The following is a 22,003-nucleotide window of genomic DNA, read 5'->3' as shown; positions in this document are numbered from 1 at the left end:
TGTTGATGTCACTCTGCTCTCAAAAGTACAACTTTATACTGTGGTCCATATGCTCACAACTTGGCGTTTTACTTGAGAGGCGTTTTGTCAGACATTCATGCTCAGTTGGTCAGAAGTCAGTTAGTTTTTAGTTTTTCCATTATTTTTCTTCCTATAAGTGGGTGGCAGTAAAAGCCTTATAGGAAATGTATAATGTCTGAATTGCCTCTTCAGACGATGAAAAAGCATTCGCAGCTTGGCAAAAACAGCCTTTGTGCTGACAAATTTCTGTTTGTACCCTGTGAAATGCAATGCCTGCAAAAACGAATCTAAACACCCTGTAACCAGAAATCTTTCTGTGCGGCTCTTTGTGTAACACATTTTTTTATTGCCTCATGTCTTTCTTTTTTTTTTAACCATCTTTCTCTGCAGTACTGACAAGCGAAGGGATAGTCTTCATCACAGACTTTACCCACTCCAAGCCTCCTGGCAGTGCTGGGAAAAAGGTCTACATCGCCAGTCCCCATGCAAGCCCTGCCCACACAAAGCCTGCCCCCGCTTCTGCCCCAGCTCCCACCGGTGCCAAGAAAGCCCTCAACAAGGTCAAAGTGCTAATCACCAACGAAAAACCAACGTAAGTTACGCAGACTGAAACTCGATTCGTTAATGCATTTGCCAATCTTTTGTTGGCGTTCAGGTTTTTTTTGGATGCACGGACGTCTGTTTAGTTTTTTCTTTTCTTTTTCTACAAATGGATCTTGGAATTGATTTGAACAAAACGCTGTGATGCCAGTCACTCCCCAGAGGCTGCTGTGCCAGATGTTACTGTGATTGTGACTTTTGAGCCAATGAGAAAGTACATTCGGTGCTAATGCAGCTCAATATTGCTGCAGTGCAGAAGCATGAAAAGAGGACCCTTTGCTCTCAGCAGGCTGATAACCTCGTTTGCTATGAATTTCATTTTTTTTCAAGATGATGGAGCAAATCGAGGGAAGCCTGATTGAACAACTACTTAAACAAATACAGCTGCATGCCTCTTGCCATAAATCTTTGCTGACCTCTGCTATTATAGAAGACACCGCTTGATAGGGATGTCCCGATCCAAAAATGATTGGATCGGCTGATCTGCGTTGAAAATCCCCGATCCCATCTTGAAATATATCAATAACGTTATGCATTTATAGTTCGCAATGTATAGATAAGAGGCTCATTTCTGCCCTCTACTAGTCATCACTGCCATGCTCCGAACGGATGTGACGTATTGAGATTGAAGGTTTTCGTCCGGTCGCAGGTCTCCATATTTGTATGAACAACAAAACAACTATGTCGGCCGTGTGGCGATTCTACGACCCGGAAGACGAATGCAGACCCGCAGCGAGTCTGCAAGCGAATGGTTTCACATGGTGGCAGCAACAGAGCTTCCTATAGCACAACTAGTTTATTTTGGCATCTCAAGAAACACAAAGCAGAATATAAGGAGTACAGCGCTGTGACTGAATCAAGCTGGTTTGAAGCAGCACATGCTGCTCGCTAGTTTAAGAAAAGAGAAGTTAGCCGCGTTAGCTGTGAGCTGCTACACTGAGCTGCTACACTGATTTAAGTTTATTTTGCTTTGGTGGTTTACTGAAACTGAAGTTACTGATCAATTTTATTTACTGAGCAAAGAGTTCAGTCATCACCAAGTTCTGAAGACCCTTGATAAGTTACATTTACATAATGATTATTTTTTATTTTATTTATATGTTTTATATAGTATGCTCACATTGTTCTTCAATTTGTAAAATAAACAAAACGGTGAGGAAAAGCAACGCATATATTGATCATTGAAGCAAACAATGCAATTTATTTTGCAATACACCAAGAGAAAAGTCAGAATCCAATGGGTTCAGTTTATTCAAGATAAGAACAAAGATTGGATTGGGAAAAAAATCGGGACCCGCAATTACTCATCATTATTAAAAAAAAGATTGGGACATCCCTACTGCTTGATTCTAGCTTTTTGCTGCTAATTCAACCTGTGGGAAGTTATACCCTGCCACCAACCCCGCATAACTTAAATTTGCAGGATGGTAAGAATTTTGAATTCAGGTCAGTGTGCGCACAGCATGAACAAATGTGTACACTGTTCAGTGTGGGAAGACTGAAGCTGTAGGATACTGACCAAACTCGGCAACGTCAACAACAACACGCCTCTCGTGCTTCTAATTGTAGTACAATATGTCTGTCAGCAGCTGGACTATCATGTCAAAACCAGTGGGAAACTAAAAATGCTCACTACTGCCGGCGTTATTCATGTAATCTTGGGCCTTGGGCTCTGTGTAGATTGTATGCAAAAATCAGCCTCAACTCTGCTGCTGTGTACAGGAAGAGACACCGAGTACTTTCAGTTTCTCCTTTCGCACCGTAACTACTGCTCCTTTTTTCTTTTTCTTTTTTCAACAATTCCTAGCCGTTGTGTTTTTTGGTGTGCCGTTGTGTTCCTTTGCCGTTTCTGACACCGCTTTGTGGTTTGACATTGACTGAAATTGCGGCAGTCAAGTCGAAGCTCTCGAGGAATTAAAGGTGTCATTTCAATTGTGTGACAGAAACGACTTGTCACAGCGTCTCAGAAATGGAGGGTCGTCGTTTGCCTTGAGAACACAGAGAGATCTGATCACTTGCCAGTTTCAACGCCGAGGAGGTGCCCAACCTAATAAATGTAGAACTTGTACGATTGGGTTTTTGCGCTTTCTTGAGTGGAGAGAGAGAGAAAAAAAAAAAAATACAAATCAGAAGCCAAAGTGTTGTGTGATGCCGTTGCTGCTTCCTGTTGGGGCGGCTGTGACCGTCAAACTGTCTTATTTATAGCTGCAGCTCCCCAGCAATGTGGTCCACCCACCCTGCTGGCGGTAATGACAAACACTCATTAATCTTACTCCTCTTTATTCTATATCTCACCTCCCTTGCCTCTCCAGGCTCGCTTCTTTTATTCGTAATTGCCACCTTTTCCCCCCTTCAGCTCTCACGCCGGTTGTAAGTACAGGATTCCCCCCCGTCTGCCGGGTCTGTGTAGCGTTTTGGAGTATTTACCTCGGCTGGTCTCACAGTGCCCTTTCTCTGCTTCGATGTCTGCCTCTGAGTGATAGATTGGAGTTGGAAAAGTAGTCTTTTTTCTCAGAATGTAATCAGGAGATACTTAAATACTCAACGGTATAACATAGATTGCCATATAACAAATCAGTCCACAAAGCCTCCTCCTGATTTATTTGATCTTTGCTCACATACTGGCATGTTTCACAACTTGTTGAGAATTTAGACATTTTATTTATTACCTCTCAACAACAACAAAAACAAAACCCAACAAGATTTAAATTCCTGACATCACTGTTTGCAGACATCATGTCCTGAATGTTTTTAGGATTACCTGATAATAACCAGTAATATTTTTTGTGAGTGTAGAACCTCCACTGACCAAACAAAAGTAATAAAAATGCAATGCAACCATCACCATGCGGGTGAGAATGTGTACATGCAAGAGTGGAAAAAAAGTTTTCGGACACCCTTAGAATTTTACTTATTTCCAATTCTTGTCATTAAATGTTTGCCGTAGGATTTCTTTGTGTGTTTCAAAATGTTTGGCTGCCTCAGCGACACACAAACAAATTGAAATCATTTTGTTGTTATTGTGAAAAAGACGAAATAAGAAAACCAAATTCTTGTACTCTTGTGCACTGGGTGTGTCGCGAGGGATCTTCGCTGCTCATCTCTGCTGAAACATCCAGTTCTGAGCTGGAGGAAACAGTGCACATGCAGCATGTGGATAAATGTTGTTGATGCGCAATACATTGTATTACAAGTGCAGGAGGTTTCCAAAAACCTTTTTCCACTGCTGTACTTGCATAATGTTGCTATTCAGAGGAAGTCCCTCTTGTTATTTCCTTGGTGCTGTTTTATATTCCTGTCATTACAGGTTGGGCTACTATTTATAGTAGGCTGTGTACTACCAGTGGCATCAAGCCGTGTGCATTTGCTGCTATTTGTATTTCACTGACACAGTGGCGAGAGAGTGGAGACCTACACAGTGCACATGTCAGCAGCTGGAATGTGCTGCTGCCTTGTCTGTAAAGGTGGAGCTGGAGAGCAAAAATGATGAGCGTGATGGTAATTTCCACTGTCGACGGCACTGCCAGCTTTGCACATACAGTAGCACAGTGTACTTTTCCTGAAGCCGAACAAGCTGAATATTGCATGAAGCTCATTTAAACATATGAAATTCACAGAGGTCACCTAATTGAGCCATAAGTAGGTCTGCTTTGCCCTGTAGTATAAATACGGTCCCTCCAGTGCTAAGCTAAGCTCTTCCCCAGGACTGCTTTTGAATTAAGCCTTCCTGCTGCTTTTAATATGGAGAAGCTGCAGGACTTCCTGTTTGCATCCACGGTGTTTATATAGCTCTAACTTCAGGTACAAAAAAAAAAAAAAAAAAAAAAACGACAAATAAGTTTCATTAAATCAACTTGTTTGCCAGCAGATCCTTTTGCAGTTTCAGTTCAGTGTAATGCTCTTGGCCTCTCCTTCTAGTAAACAGATATTTTAAATGCTGTGTTAACAGGACACCAAGGGGACGCAGAGATGTTAAAGTAATCAAGGATGAGCTATTTAAAGTTCAAGCACACCAGCCGCAGCGGGCCCGATGCATCATGGAGAAGCATCTTTTGTTGTTGCTTGTCAGGTGGTTTAAAATTTAATTGTTTTTTGGTTTTGTTTTTTTACCGGCCTCATTTTCCAGGCTGCTGGTTGGAAAATCTGGCCAAGATGCCCATACAGAGAGAATCCTACACACACACACACACACACACACACACACACACACACACACACACACAAACACACACATATTAATGCAATAATTTGTGTGCAAATCAAAGCCAAAGCTCAGGTTTTTTTTGCACATTATGTCGTCTGTATTTAGCTGCATCTGAGGTCGAGAGACTTTATTGCACAACGGCCCGACCTCGGAGGCTCTTTAGTGACAACACAATGCATAATTAATGGTGCTAAACGGCGCTTTGTAGCTTTAATATCCTCGGGGATATTCGTGTTTATTGGGGATGATCACAAGAGAGTGAGAGAGTTTGTTTGACATTTGATTTTTTCATAAGTTGCACTCCGTCGTGTGTGTGCATGCACGTGCTGTCCGTGTGCGCGTCTCGGTAGCATGTGGGTGCAGCTGCTGCGGCCTTCGTTCACATGCGCAGATAAAAGAGGCAGAGAGACGTAAATGATTTTCTTTTGTTTTTGTTGTTTGTTGTGGAAGCTTTGACATTGCAGCCTCCATTTCTGCCTCGGCCTTTGATACGCTTCTCCCAGTGCGACGCCTCAGAGTTCTCCCTGTTGAACCCGTGATGATAATGATCCGGATGGGGATATGGAGCTTGTCTCGCCTTAATTTCACCCTGTGGCGACCGCAAGGAGCAAAAACACAGGCACGAGTTAGGGCCACTAACCTGTTCGCACTCCTTTCGAGTATTGTCATCTGATCTGATTTAGCCCCGCCTCTGTCATGACAACGCTATTTATTAATCATTTAAACCAGCATGGAAACGCCCGAGAGGTGCCGACTTTTTCAGGGTTTTTAGTGCTTGATTTTCTTTTTCCTCAGCCTGCAATCGTTAAAGAAAATGTAAATCCTCCCTCATTTATCTGCGTTATCGCAGCCGTAGAGGCTGAGCCCCCTGAATGGGAACTCGTGGATAAAGATCAAGTTGATTCTTAGAAATAAAACTTTCTCATTAAACTTCTTTTTATAGCCTCTGGCAACTCAAATCCAGTACTCAAGAGGCATTGCCATCAGGGTTCTTATGTGCTTTATATGAACGATCACGACGGATTAGGACTTTTCCCAATTCTAAATAGTCTTGTCATTTCATTTTTAAAGTCTTTTTAACTGGGTTGGAGTTTGGCTATGTGGTGATAATTGTCACATGATTAATTCCTTGAGCCAGTCGCGTACATGCATCCATCATCACAGTTGCTAAGTTATTTTACGTTCCGCTGCACAGATCGGTCCGGCGGCGGCGAGTAAGAAAGTACGGCAAAGGTAATTAGAATAAAAACAATAATATGACGCTAGCTGTGGCTACCGAGCCATCAACAAACACAGCACAGCACAACACAGCACAGCACAGCACTGGCACATTAACGTGCGCCGTGCGCACTGGGACGAGAGCCTTGCACTTTCGTGGCACGAGCAATTCCTCTTAGGAGCGACCTGAATAACAAGTCTCTCACAATTCTGTTGGAGGCTGAGGAATCTCCAGGCGCACCACTTCTTTGTTTCCTGCTCTGGAAGGCAGCTCGCGCTAGTATTCCTCCACTGTGCCATTGTTGTCTTCTCGGTCAGGAATGATTGGCAGCCAGGGAATACGTCAGTCAAAGTGTGATCCGCCATGCCCACACAGTCTTGGGAGGTGGTTGAAAACATAAAACTGGCTCTTTGAATAACTTTTTTTGTATACAGTAAAGAGTGTGTACTTTCCATATGGTTATTGTGGGTGCTTTTAAAAGGCACTCGTCTTTGATATCGGGTATATTTTCTGAAATTCTCTTTTTTTCCATTAGATTCCAAGCTGCCACAGATTCACATACTGTCTGCAGGCTGATGTGCTTTTACATATTGCATATGCATGGGTTGCTCGATGTAATTCAGATTTGGAGTGGCAGCAAATCCTGTTACCCACGGCTCAGTTTAAAACCTGCTTCTGAGTGCGCAGAGTTTAAAACGAGTGGCAAAATTCAGGAAGAAAATTTTAATTGCCAACAAAAAAATAAAAAAGTGTATTTGTTTTAGCCATGATACCAACATTGCCTCATCTCTGTTGCTGCCTGCAGTGCCGAGGCGGTGACGCTGAACGACTGCCTCCAGCTGTCGTACCTGCCGTCTAAGAGGAACCACATGCTGCTGCTGTATCCTCGGGAGATCCTCATCCTGGACCTGGAGCTCAGCCAGACGGTGGGCGTGGTGGCCATCGAGCGCTCAGGGGTGCCCTTCACCCAGGTAAAGTGGCGGCGCAGCTCGGTGCGTGCCGGGGCCCAAGGCGAAGCCCGCTGAAATCGAGTCATTTAGAAACTCATTTGCTTATTGTTTTAATTATTTTCAAGGTCAAAAAGCTGTCGGGCTCTTGCCGTCGGTGATCTAATCAGTCGAGTCTGGCCGAGAGGCCTTTGTCGCCGCACTTTCACAAAGTTAAATGCAAAGACAGCCGGTGCGATGTGAAACCCTGACATGTCTATCGATAAAAGTGCCGAGAAGGTCCCGTCTGGCTTAGAGAACCTTCCTGCATCCCCACCTTTCCCTCCGCTGAAAGGAAATGGCAGCACATTTTCTATTTGTTCCATTACCAGAAAGCCTCGACCAAAATTGTCTCTCTTTTTAATGGACGATTCTCCCAGGAAGCCAATTTCCCCTGCCATGGCTGATAAAATTTCCCACTTTTCTCACTCTGTCAGCGCTCACCTCATCAAGGTTCGATGACTGCGCAGCAGGGCAGCTCAGTCCTATGGCGCCAACTGAAAAAAATCCTCACCAAATATCCACTGTCCCACTCTTTGCTGTGTCTGTGTACCGAGTTCTGCTGCACCGTTGACCTTTTGGTGTCAGTTGCCTTCTTGGGAGTTTGGATTCCTAATGGAAAAATGCTGAAAGTTGTGGTGGTGCAGAGTATTGGTGGTGCCACGGTCCACGGAGCCTGTAATTGAAGAAAAACTGATTCTTAATGTCACTTTCATTCATTGCCAACACTGTCTGTCTGTCTGTGAAGGCGCTCCCTTTTCATGGTGACTTTACTTCACCTGGTAAATCTCACAAGTCAAACCGTGACAGCTATGATGTTGCTGTTTCAAAAGTCAAAGTGAAAAGTAAAAAAATATATATTTGTTTCTATTTGTGTATATATATATATATATATATATATATATATATATATACATATATATATACATATATATGTATACGTATACATACATATATGTGTATATATATATGTATATATATATATCTATATATGTATGTATGCATACATATACATACATATATGTGTATATATATGTATGTATACATATACATACATATATATATGTATACATATACATATATATGTATATATATATATATATATATATATATATATATATGTATATATATATATATATATATATACATATACATATATATATGTATACGTATACATACATATATAAATCAATGTAGTGTTGATCTTTTAATCCCTTTGCTGATTTAATGTTCTTTTTTGTTCTGGTTTTGTGCGACATGTAGTCAAGTATTTATTGCACTGACTTTAAACGAGCACAGCTTTAACGATAACCAAATTCTGAAACAACCTTTAGCAAACTTTCCCTCCCATGACAATATATTGTTTTGATAGCCTCTGTTTTAAAAGCGTCATTGTTTATCGTTCACTGTTAAAAAAGAAAAAAAAAAAGAAAATCAAATCCAGCTATCGATTTGTATCCAGCAGCACAATTTAAATAAACTACAAATCACAGTTAGCTAAATACCGTCTGCTGTTGGCCGAAAGAGCAAAAACATTTAACATGGTGAATACCAACTGACAGACATTTAGGCGATACATTGGTGGGTCTTAAGTGCTTCTTCTTGAGCTGCATGCTCGTTCTTTGTCCGCTCTCACTGGATTATTCTTTTTCCTCTTTCTCGAGTTAGAATCGTGCTTCGCTCTACATTTCATTGTGCTCACATAAATCACACTTCCACGGTCTTGTCACTAATCTCGCCTCGATAAATGTGTCTGCAGTTAAGCGGCACAAAGGTGAAGAGGGAGAAGAAGCCCGTGCAGTCGGGGAGTAAGTCGTAAGCGGCGTCGCGGGGGCCGAGGAGAATCACTCAGCTGTCCGGCCTCTGTCCGGCCAGCGCCTTCCCTCTCTAAGTGTTATTAAGTGCTCGTCTCTCGGACAATTTGCATGACTGATGACGGCGCTACGGTACAAATCTAGATTCGGGTGTGAGAAAGCACAAAGGGGGAACATGGAGCGCGTCACATCCACGCTGCACTCCGTCGGTGTTCAGTTCATGCAAATGCTCGTGCAGATTTTAAGGTGCATTTACTTTTGAAATCTGTCACATCTATCTGGCACAAGCGGCGGGCATGCAAAAATGTAATGATAGAAAAAAAAAAGCTATACATTTAAACAGATACCTTTATAATGAAAATGCAATATTATCACTAAAAGATCCCACAATGTCAAACCACCCTCTAAAATTATGGGCCGAAGGTTTTCCTAATGTTGCTTTGTATAATCACCTTTTCAAGTCTTGCTCCTATTTTTTTTCTTCACATCGTGTTTGAGCTCTTTGCAAATGTGCGTAAAAATCATCCACTCTGACTGCAGCGTGGCACTATGTCATTGTCAAAGATGGAAAAACAAGCAGTTGTGGAGTCGTTTCAACCTTATCATAAAGGATTTTACACAACGGCGACTATCGATCGGGCCCCTTTCTCCAAAGGTTGTCTGTGTTCTTTTCCCCCTCGCTGCAAAACAGAGACAGAGCCGACACTTAAGGATGCACTGACACATAAACATAAACCACAGGGCACCAGGGCTCGGTTGCTGCCGCAACGGGTCTCCCATTGTCAGAATGACATTTGCACTGACACCTACGTTTCTGCAGCAACCTACTGGTATTTTCCAACAAATAACATGCGTCTCTGGCCTGTCAGTCAAATCCTCAGAAAGCTCATCCATCAGCTAGGAATTTTCTATCACTGCCCCCGGAGGCGCAGGGGTTGCTGCACTCCTACTCAGTCCTACGGCCAACTCGCAGCTCCCAGTTCGCTTCACGTGCATTTACTTGTTACGTAAAATCCGCTCATCATGTAATTGCATTCGAGGGATTTAATTACTGAAAGGTCGATGAACTTTATTTCTGCCTGGTCAGAAATCCCCTTTTCTGACCTTTCCTTAGATTTACTTTCCATTGCGTTGCGCTCGCCCCGACGCTAAGCAAAACCAACTCTTATCCGCTTCCTGAAAGCCAATTAGCGCAGAGGTTGACGCACTCTCGTTCCAAAGTCGTTGCAGCACTTCACTGACGCACTTGTCCCGTTGACCCCCCCACTCAGGTGATCCCCTGCGCCCAGAGGGACGCCCTCTACTGCCTCCACGAGAACGGCTGCATCACTCTGCGAGTGTGCCGCTCCACCACCACCCCGGAGGAGGGAGCAGGTACAGAGCCACTCGGCGGAGACGCATAAATAGAAAGCAAACTGTTGGAGGCGTGCTGCAGGAGCACTCCAGCTCCCAGGCCACTGTCGGGGCCCGCAGTCTCTCCCTCTCTCTCTCCCTCTCCCTCCCTCTCGTTCTCTCCCTCTCTCCATGCTCCAGTGGGCATTTAGCCTCTCACCATCTCATTTATCTCTGGCTTTGTGTTATCGGCCAGTGGGAGTCTATTGTCGCCCCTGATCTCCTTCACTTACGCTTCCAGCTATCGGTTCCATTGTAATCACTTCTCTCTTATTTCACCCCCCCCCTCGACTTTTTCCCTTTGTGACTCTCGCGCGCTGATTTATTATTCTAGAATTTCCATCACATTTTCTTAGATGCCTCCTCGTATCTCTAGTTGCTCCTCTCTCCTCTCACACCTCGAGAAACTTCTCTCCGCCGGCCAAACTCAAACTCCCATCCACTTCTATTTTGTCTCAGTTTCATATATTATTAACCCGCTCATTATCCAATCTCTGGCTGTTTCCCTCCCTTTGTTTATGTCTTCTCCGTTCATGCCTTTCATGGTGAGCGTCCCAGATCCATCCAATTCATTTTCTCCAATCATTCCCACACCCTTTACTGCAGTTTTGCGCTTGCCTTTTTTTGCCACTCCTGTCAATCCTGTATCTTTTTTTCTCCCCTCTCCATGCCTCCTCACTTCCCTCAGACCCCGATCAGAACAGCCACGAGCTCGTGTACGACCTGCGTTCTCAGTGCGACGCCATCCGGGTCACCAAGACGGTCCGTCCGTACCGGATGGTCATCTGCCCCGTCAACGAAAACAACGCAGCGCTGACGGTCAGCGACGGCCGAGTCATGCTGTGGGAGCTCAAATCCCACCCTGGCAAGGCCACCACCAATCCGAGGTACGGTTCCACACACACCGGCATAAAGAAAGGGAAAAGGGGAAAAAAGCGTCAGAGGTGCAATGCAGTTTTGTAACAAGTAAACTCATTGAGATGCAGCGATTTGCCGCCGTTCTGAGCTGAGGTAAACTGACATCGTGCTTCTTAATCCTCGGAGCTAAATTTAGTCTTTGTAGTGACTAGTTGAGGGGGCGCGGTGTAGTGTAGCTATCGCTGATGAGCCCTGCTTCCCTTTGATGGAGAGCTCCCCTGGTGCGGTTGAGGAGACAGCTTTGTGTTTCACTCTAAAGTTGGATTCCTTTGTGCGGCAGAGTGAAGTTTGTCTGCCTGTGGGCAAACTGAGGAAACTGTTTTGGATGAATCTGACGGCACCGAATTGGAATCGAGGCAACCGTGCAGCCGCTTTCCAATGACGCGTCTGTTTTTGGTGCTACGGCATGTTTGGACATGTAAAATCTCTCAATTTTTGGTTGGAGTTAATTGGTGTTAATTCTGTTTTTTTTGTTATATATATGGATATATATATACATATATATAACAAATATACATATATATATTCTGTTTCTGTTTCATAATTCAAGATGACACATTTTGTCAGGATAACTTATTCCACCTCACTTGTACAACTTCAAGGTCCAACCTTGATCCTGCATGTTCACTGCGGTTGTGAAAATATTTCCTGGCAGAATCGTCCCTGTTTCTGTAGCAGCAGCCGATCAATAGAGCAATACGAGGGGACTGCACACTTGTCATTTTATGCAATTGCCGCGTGGTTATGTCATTTTTCCATAAAGCGAATCGTATTATTTGAATCGTCTTCCACCGTCTTTGAATAATTGATATTGGTCATGCTTTCACATGCTATTCATTGGTTTCCCTTCTTGTTTCTATCAGTTCGGGCTTGTCGCCTCTCTACTCCCCCGTGTCATTTTGTGGGGCTCCGCTGGGTCCGAACCAGAAAAGGATTCAGGATCTCTCTCTCAACAGCATGATTGGTACATGCACACACACACACACACACACACACACACACACACACACACACACACACACACACACGCATGCGCATTGTCCATGTGATTTAACATACTCAAGACCCACTGGTTTCTCCAGCTTCAGCTTTAGTCTTTCCAAGGCAAAAGAAAAGATTATTAGATTAGACTTTAATATTGAGAGATCATACAGTTGTGGGTCTGTATTTGCAAAGACTTGCTATTATATAAACATCTCAAGCATATTAATTTTACTTTGGAGAAAAGACAGTGCTATATTTGATGAGGCATGAGGAGTAAAGATGAGAACACTCTTGAATACTGATCTGACTTTTTGCAGCTGTCGTACCTAAATAGAAAAATACAGAAGGCTGCCTTGTCAAATTGTGCAGCTTAAATGTAAACTCAATGTGGGATTTTCCCAAAGGATGCACTAGCAAGACATTTTTTCATATTTTGTCATCCATCATGCCATGAAATATTGTGATGGTCACAAAGCCCCAACACTCTCAGGTCAATAAATTTTCAGCACGCCCTCAGGATAGTGGTCATGGAATGGACCGAGGACCTTGGTAAGATCAGCGATGACTTTTAAATTCCTCTAAGGGACTGTCTCCTCTCTGCACAATGTCATTGGCACGTTTTAGGTATTGATCGGTTTTGGGTTTAAAATGAGCTATCAATGCCAGAACATGATTAAACAATACAGGCGGCTGGTTCCTTAAATAAACACCAGAGTAAGATGTACCCTGGCCCCAGCCTGAAAATGCAGCTCACAATCGGCCATGACGGTGGCACAGTGCCCTTTTTTTTTTTTTATTAATATACACAGGGAATAAATCCAAAGTTAATTTTATGACATTGTGCAAACACAGCAAGAGTATGCAGTGCCATCCTGTGTTTAAATTATACTTCTGAAAGAGATCAGTTATCAGTTCGAACTGCTGCAAAAAGAAAATCTAACATTGATCATTGCTACAGTAGATATTGTTTTTGGCATATGGTTAATGTCAGATTAAGAGAGTCATGCAAGTAATTGTTAAACTGGTGTGATTCTTCCTTCTCTTATTATTCTGATTTGTGAAAATCATCTGCAGCTTTTGTCTGATCATGCCGTCGTTTTCTCCGAGCTCTTTTATGACGATCCATAGCAGAGCAAGCCGGCAATATGGTTATAGAAAGATAATAAAACTGCCGCCGCTTTGTTCTTGACATGCCCCACATGCTCATGGCCATGTGCTACAGCCGTAGCTGACGGTACTTCAGCCTTCAGCGCAGTCCTTTTTCCTGGGAGATTTCCTAGCCTGAGGGCTACTGTTATTCCTGCACATCCCTGCATTCTTGAAATCAAATCATAATTGACTGACATAAGAAACACATCAGATAAATGTACGCCAATCATTGTCCCAGAAACCACTTTGGCTTCGGGTTGCCATATTTAATTTTGATTGGCATGGAAATCAGAAGCAATCGTGGTTTGTTCTTTTATTGACATATTACTTTGCTTGGAATTATGTCCTCATCTCATTTTATTGTAGCCCCGGTGTCCCCCGTTCTTCTGGAGAGAGACACTGCATTTCCAATGCAAAAGAAGGTTATTATGGGGCATGAAATGAAAACCAAATGGATGTTTGGAACCGCGGCAATTACAACCGCGAAGGTTGCTACACCCTCGGCAGATGTCCTCGAGTGTCGTAGCAAAACACACAAAGCGCAAATGATTGGCCATTACGCTATTAAAATGCTGCTTTTATGCGCCATTACTGTCAGAATCCATGCTGAGGTGAGAGCAGGCTGCCTGGACTGTATGTGCGTCCTCGAAAGTGAAATGTTAATGAAGACTGACAGCTATCAGAGCAGTTAATGAAATCAGCAAATGGGATTTAATTAGAGCAGCGGCTTCATGACTCAGATCTCCTCTTCATGCTTTAAGATCATTAAATTTTTGCCACTAAGATAACCGAGGCAACCACCAGCACGGGTTTGTTGCACGGTGTTTTTATAAAATAAATAAATATGTAAAGATTTTCTGTTGTACAACTGTGAAATAAATTTGCCAAAAAAACAAAAACTCTGACACATTAAAGAACAACATCTCCTCACGCTGAAAAATATTGAACTTCTCTGTCAATCCCATTACTTCATGAAGTTAACTTTGAGTGTGAGGTGCCACACATCGCCACTTGCATGAAATTAGGACACCGTGGCAGTCTCATGCATATGCAACCTCATCAGTGTTTATGTCAGCAGCTGATTATGGTTGCCACATTAATCGTTCATACTGTTTCCATGCTAATGTTAACAACACTCTGCTTTTGTCTCCACTTTCACTCCATTTAATTATGTTTTGCTACTCTGGTCGAGATACTTCAAGCACACGGAGAGAGAGTTGCCAGAAACGTCAGATCATAAAATATGACCGCTCACATTTATTAGGTTTTGTTGTGGCCAAGAGCCAGGTCATGACCCTCATCAGTCCAGTCATTGAATTAAAATACTATTTATTAGGTCATTACAAAAAAAAACAACTTTTCTTTCTATGCAAGCAAGTATTTTTCCCTCGTACTGCTGAATTTCTTTTATCAGCTGCCTGAAAATAATCTAATTAGACCAGTGTGACTATTTTTGATGGCTGTTGGATCAGGGACAAACAACTTGTCAGAACATTTTTAATTGCTGCTTCAGTCATATTGATGGATTCTAGTTGATTTATTTAAAAGATGTAAACATTTTTATGCACGTCGTAAACCATTCCGTCAAGATGGCAGAATTGATATCACCGGAGGATTAAATTGGCACTTATTTTGTTTAAACGGTGCTTTACTTCCCCCTTTTTCATTGTGTAAAGCACATAAAATTGCTCAATTAATTGACTGAAAATTGCTGTATTTGCACCTTCAGGTCAGACCTTGATCGCCGGAGAAGCTCCTCTTCCATCGTCGAACCAGCAGGAGATCCAGCTGAAGTTCCTGCTGACCGGCCTGCTGTCGGGTTTGCCGCTCCCACCGTTCGCCATTCGCATGTGCCCACCTCTGACCACCAAAAACATTGGCCACTACCAACCACTGCTGGCTGCCGGTATGTAACATTTACGGATGTTAACAACAAACACAGTAGTTAATATCTTTATAACAGTGTAGTGGCAGGAAACAGCAATTTGCCTGTAGATACTGTGATTGTCATAATAAACCTAGAACAAGTTACTTGTAAAGTTACTTTTCAACAACTTTTTAGAATAAATGTTGAAATGTGACCCATTAGAAGTCAACTTAAAGTCACAGTATAAATGTTTAGGGTTTTTTACTGTTCTCTAATGTAAAAATGGGTCACATTGGACCCTTAACATTATTTAAGGGTTAAATGATGTGTTCCTTACACAGTTTTCATTGTCAAATTTAGGTTCTCAGGAAAAATCGCCACTTATCAATTAATCGTTAATACATCGATAAGGTCAGTCAACTAACAATTAATAAATTAATCGATAATTTGCATCTTGTAGCAATGCATTATGCTGATACAGGCAAACTAAGCTCTCATGACGTTCCGGAAAACAATGTCGGTGTCCAGCACTCTAAAACATATAACATATCTGTCATAACCCAATACAGTGTTCAGCTGTAGAAGAAATTACATACAATCAAAATGCATCAAAGTGTGAGGCCTTATTTGTGGGGATTCATCTGTTATGTCAGTATTGGTGGCTTTGGTAAAGCTATCAGAATTTCTACTTGGATAAAAGTCACAATATGTAACTTTTTGTCCTTTCCACAGTTTTATAGTCAGGAAGGTTAGTACACACTTGAATGTTAGCCAATGTAACAAATATATGATTCTTTAGATTTTTACAGAATTGCAGAAAAAGAGAAATCTCTCCACAATATTTTGGAGGTTTTTTGTTTTTTTTTTTTTTGATGGAAGTGCCGTTTGTATTGCTGAGTTTTGTAAGATATTTAGATTTGCGCCCAATTTGTTGAGATATACCCTCGGGAGTTTCCAGTTGCCAACACATTTGGTCATTAGAAAAGAGCTTCTCTGGTTCGATCAATACAAAATATAGCTGTCCAGCCGTGCGAGCACAACACGTTCAGTGAGAAAGAGAGCTAGATGCATGCAGTTGCACATTTTAATCAACTGCACGTCGGCCCCCTTAGCAATATGAGTTCCTGAGTGGGTCCAAAAAACATAATTCATTATAATAAGCACCAGTAATGAATCGCAGCAGAGCAAGACCTCAAACATTGTCAAACAGGAAATTAACATCTACTGATATGAAAGAAGGCATTTAATATCTACCTCAAAACATCAGCAATCCATTACTATTTATTTTAGCGCAGCTACCAACATTTACCCACATGTTGCACGTGTGCTGTTCTGTTCAGCGCAGAAATGGCGAGATAACGTACGTCGCAACACATCCAGAATACAAGAGTACATTTTGTCTTCTTAACAATAAATAACTCAATAATTTCCATTTGTTTGTGTGATAATGATGCAGCCCAAACTTTTGAAACACCACAAAAAAAATGTCTTTGGCAAACATTAAGTGACGATAATTGGTATTGTTGTCATTGATTGTCTGAAAACTTTTTTCCACTAATGTCATCTTAGCCATATCCAGATTGCATGTGCAATGGTTAGATAGAGTGGTTTATAAATTAAGGTACAACTCAGTTGTCAGATAAGTCTGACAATCATATTTAAATTTTATTTATATGCATCCAGCAAGCAGAATGAGGAACGCTGAGAAATTCATTCATCCATCCTCCTATTTTTCTCCACTTGCTTTCTTCACTCTCGCATACCTACAGATAGTTTAGAGTTGCCAATTAGCCCACTGTCTAGTGTGGGTGGAAGCAGGACTGGCAGGAGACACGAGAAGAACATGCAAATGCACACAGTGACACCCCAGAAGCCTGTAATGCCAGTGGTGATCAAAACATCACCGTTTGAACTCTAAACCGAGCACAGTTAACCAAGCTGTACTAAATGACATAAACAGAAAATAACCTTAAGAAAAAGAACTCGCTTATTAAAATTTATGGACGGAAAGTCGAGGGAAAATGTAAATACGAACAGCTACTGTTTGGCAAGAAAGGGCAGTAATGTGCAGCTTCTCAGACGGCGTCAAAGGCCTCAGGAAAGAGGTGGATTTACGCAGTGATTTAAACACAGACAGCGTCCAAAGGTCTTAAGGCAACTCGATTCTTAGTCTCACAGCCTGATCCCTTCTGACCCTCAGTCTCGTTTTTTGGCACAGCTGGGAGCTGCTGACCAACAGAACTGGGAGATCAGAGAGGTTAACACAGATTGGGGTGGGACGGCATGGCAGAGCGGAGAGAAAACATGCAGAGAGTCATGTGTGAAGAGTGAAGTTTTGAAGTTGATTCTGAGATGCATTTTGGAAACCATCGTCGCCATTGTTAACTGACACTCTACTCTAGACATTAGCTTACATTTTATGCTGTAGTGCTAATAGCGCTTTTGTGAGCTACAGTGTGACAAACCCATCAGATTCAGGCGCGTCATTTTAAAACTCATAGTTCTATTTCATATTCAAAACCTTTTACCACATTTTCACTTGTAAATGTTTATTATGGTTAAACCAAACATGTGGTCCGCTTAATTCTCAGGAAGCTTGACTATGTTTAGTTTTTTTCTGTGAAATTATTGTGAACTTCTGAGGCTATTTTATTAACATTTTTGTTTTGTGTGGGTGTGTGTGAGTGTATTGCACTTTGTTAACTCCCTCGACATAGTGAAAATCCTTACTTCCTTAAGGAGCCTGTAATTTTGCAAATGAAAAGGCGCAGTCTCAGAAGATGGTGCAAAGTGTGCTGGTCAATGTGAAATATTAGCATTAGTTGGGATTCCAAAGAAATTCCATGCAAAGCGAGGGAGAGAGATTCTGTGCGAATTTTTCATTGTTTCAGATCACATGTGTGTTTTGAGGGAAATAAATGCAAAATAATTATAGCGTTTTCCTATAACCGTCTGTAGCTGCGCGTGTGTCATGTGCACCAAATTTCATTTCGCTATTTTGGTGCGCAGCTGCTCTCTTTCTAATACGGCAAGCCTTCGGTTTAGTTGTCAAAGTGAAAAATAGGCTGCCCTCAGTCCCCTGACATAGCTGCCATAATTTAATCACACCTGAAAGATGCATTGACTCCCTCAGATGAACAGACAAGTGGATGAATAATCACACGTGAACCTGTTGGCTGTCTCTGTCACCAACATGTGAGCGACGGTCACAGTGCAGGAGCTCGAAGATGTCTTAAGTTCACCATGTTCAGCTGCTCAATACGTGCAGTCATTTATAAAAGGCTGTAAGGGATGAACGCAGTATGTTGTCCATCTGTTGTTTAAAGGATTTTTTTTTTTCTGTCCTTAAATTCTACTCATCTCCATATAATAACCAACAAATAAATATTCCAAACACTGACCTTTTGCTTTTTTACAACATCTTTTACAAATTCTGAAGCAGTTGTTAACCGCGGAAGCCCGTAGCACCACAGATGCCGTGAGGTTGTCTCTGCACATCTGGCCCCCTAAAGCGTTCTGAATTTCAAACTAGAGTAAGGCAATTGAGTTTTCTGTGCACACCATTTGTCCAGTCCCCACGGTCATCCAGTAGAGTCAAGTAGCTCAGCAGTCTGTCGCTGCATTATTGAAATGTGCCCTTAGTTCCGCCTCCAATGAACAGGCCTGATTAGGGAACTAACATTTAGGGGATTGGGTGCTGATGAATGCTAGAGGTGATCTGTGATTGATTTCAAAACTGCTTGCGGTTGTTGGATTTCTTTTTAAATCATGTATATTTCATATACAGAAGACACACCAAATGGAACAGAATTGAAGGTTCTGCGACCCAAATCTTTTGGATGTATTCCACACATCCAGCTGGCCGTCCCAATGAATGATAACAAGAAATGAAACATTCTAAAAAGTTCACTGGCTGAATCCCATCCCTTCTGGTCCAGTCAATTTTTGTTTTTTTGTTTTTTTTTTCTTTTTACTGCCAGTGTGGCTAGTTAGCAACACCCTAATGGCTTCTATTGGTGTTTGGGGAAGCACGTAGCGCGTGCCACCGCCCTGACTTAGGCCAAAGTTGTCTGCAATGCACAGTGGTGGACAAATAGTTTTTGGACAGCCCATGCATTTTGCATTACGAATCACTTTTATGTCCCCAAGTGGAATTTGTTTCAGGACAGTCGGACACAACCCGCGTGCTGCCTTCTGCATGTGCGAGTCAAAACTGGGTGCTTCAGCGAGTGAATGTCACATTAAAAAAAGTCACATTTGAGCTGAGTTGAGTGGTCTCCATTTGATGCTGCCACACCTTGAAACACAAAAAGATTGACCTGACCGTATTTGTAAAATTAAAATATGAAATTAAACCTTAAATTCAAATTTGCCACTTTAAACGCAATGTAGCTTCGAATAAGGCGAAAACTTGAAAAATGCCATTACTGCAGCATTTACACTCGTGTAAGCAGCTGATGCACTTGCTTCTGTAGTTCCAAAGGGATCTTACATGTCACTTCCTGCTTTCGTGCAACTAAATGGACACTGATTGGTAACAATGCTGCAACATCTTTGACTAGATCTCGGTAGGACCCCTCTCCAATCCACCCAAATTCCAAGGTTGTCCTCCTCAGATGTCATTTCTTAAATCAGTTTCAAATGTCGGAGTTCCTGGGGTAGCAAGGCAGGAAATAAGGTTGCTTTACTACAGAATGTGCTGTCCAGACTGCACCTGCAGTTGCCGCTTCTGCAGTCGTACCCACATTGGTGATATGACAGGTTCTCTGGCAAGGTTGACACCTCATACCCTACCAAAACTCCAGAAATACACCTGATCGCTGCGTGCTTGGCTGACTCATCTCAGTAGTGTACTTGGGGTTTGTCCTAACCTCTTACAGAATATACTCCTTGTAACATCAGTTGATTGATAAAGGAACATTGTATTTTCTCCATTAGGTTCAAATGCAGCACCATAGATGAGCTCTTTCTCATGACACTGATGAACGGGATATGGCTTATTGTGCTATCTGTGGATTAATCACCTTTGAAAAGAAGGCAGAAATCTTCTCCCCGGCCCCCCCACAGCCTCTCTTACACTTTGCCTCGGAAGGGCAGATTAAGCTGTGCAGCCAACCAAGCACCCCAGGAGCAACGCGTCTTGGGCTGCTGTCTCCAACAGTGTAATCTGTGTGAGAATGACAGCTTCATAACAGACAGGAAGCAGCCTCGGTATTATCCTTTTCGGCGACACAGACATAAAAAAAAAAAACCGCCGACAAGTTGACATCGGTTCCCGTTCGCAATCACTTTGCGACGGCGTGTCTGAATTATTTATCTGCACTCTCCCCACTCCCCGCTAGTTTTTTGCTGCATTCTGGAGAGCCTCAAACAAAACAAGCATTAAGGGCTGAATCAAGTGGAAACAAAAGAATGGCGTAGATTTTAGATGACAGTATTATCATAGAGTCTGACATGTTTTGTTTTGATCACAGGAAACATTTTGAGAAGGAAAACAACAAATGCCCACACTTTGTTTTCAAAGCAACAATGACACAAAACTTCAATAGTCTATGAGTGTCAAACACTACGCTGCATCAGTGAGGATGTTTACTGTGATTCTTGGTGATTCTCATGTTCTTTCATGTGCCTTAATGGGTGATTTTTTTTTTTTTTTTTACATATAGTCATCATACCCAATAATAATCATAAACAAACGTACCTGTAATACAACTCATGTTGATATCTAATCAACTGATATTAATACTAATAAACACAATTAGCAACTTAACCTTCTTTTATACTTCATTTCACAGGTTGCACAGTTGCTAAAGCAGTCATTGTGCGTCAGTTACTTATGATCATCATCTAGTTCAGTTCATCATTCATTCATTCATTAATCATCTGTTATTTCTATCATGAGCGCTCGGAACAGGACCTACAAGTGTGCGTATCCCACTTTAAAACCCGCCATTGTGTTTTGCTCTAAACAAGATGGAAGGGAGAAGGTTTCTTTGTTTTGGCAGGTGTCTCAGCCCTCAAGTCTTTCTTCAAGGCCCGAACTGGTAGTGTCATCGTATAATCCTGTTGTGTGAGCTATACTTGTCACACAGTCACCTCGGGCACATCGACTTGTCACCGCTGTGACTCTTCTTATGGTTTCAGGGGTGCAGCGCTTGTAATAAGCGCAGCTGGTGAACACACAAATTTCCCACGGCACCTCCCCGTTCACATCCTCGCCACCTGCGCACATAAATTGTCTCGAGTCCTGAGGTGAACCGCGGTCCCCACGCCGCCATTAAAATCTCCGTCCCTGTGGCCCTTGTCCCCGACCGTGCAGGCCTGAGGATGAGAGGATGATCCACGTCTGCACTTTTCCAAGAGGATTCAAGGATTTTTCTTAAAAAAGGAAATTGTTGCGCTGTTCTCTGCTTCTCTGCCGTTCAGTACTTTTTTCCTTTTGCACACATCAGCTCTTGTGCACGCTTCGACTTCACAGCTTGGAGAAGGCGCGGCGTCTTATTAAACAGACACCATGGAGCTGAAAGGCAACTTTTAGTGAGAGGGTTTTGGGTGTAAAAAAAAAACAACTTTGCAAAACTGCCACAGAATCCCTGATCACAGTGTGAAATGTCACCTGCAGTATTTAATGAGGCAAAGTTTTAGGGGCAGGGGAGGGTGCCGCTGCGTCACCTCACCCCAGTGCCTCCGTGTGTTTCAGCGCTGTCGGCTTAGTGAGGGCGCCTTTTGATGCGCGGCCTCTGTCACACTTAGCACAGTGACAGGGCACACACAGGGCTGTCACCCTGACGCCTTCACTCTGATCCCGCTGGACGGCGGATGTTGCTGAGTTAAGGAACTCCCTGCCCT

The 22,003-nt window shown here is 42.5% G+C and overlaps 1 protein-coding gene across 1 annotated transcript in view; it reads left to right on the top strand.

Moving 5' to 3' along the window:
- wdr11 (WD repeat domain 11) overlaps positions 1-22,003 on the top strand; it is a 51,702-nt gene that overhangs the window by 2,834 nt on the left and 26,865 nt on the right. Inside the window, exons 5-10 of the mRNA XM_076019046.1 lie at positions 412-613; positions 6,850-7,015; positions 10,116-10,218; positions 10,925-11,123; positions 12,018-12,118; positions 15,017-15,193. Of these exons, the coding sequence (XP_075875161.1) occupies positions 412-613; positions 6,850-7,015; positions 10,116-10,218; positions 10,925-11,123; positions 12,018-12,118; positions 15,017-15,193 (948 nt within the window). The remainder of the gene's footprint in view (positions 1-411; positions 614-6,849; positions 7,016-10,115; positions 10,219-10,924; positions 11,124-12,017; positions 12,119-15,016; positions 15,194-22,003) is intronic.

This window comes from Nelusetta ayraudi, unplaced genomic scaffold (assembly GCF_046127955.1).
Source record: "Nelusetta ayraudi isolate G7.1 ecotype Tasmania unplaced genomic scaffold, CSIRO-AGI_Nayr_v1 ptg000008l, whole genome shotgun sequence".
Lineage (NCBI taxonomy): Eukaryota > Metazoa > Chordata > Actinopteri > Tetraodontiformes > Monacanthidae > Nelusetta > Nelusetta ayraudi.
The sequence above is the reverse complement of the archived record's forward strand: the minus strand, read 5'-3'. Positions and strand labels throughout refer to the sequence as shown.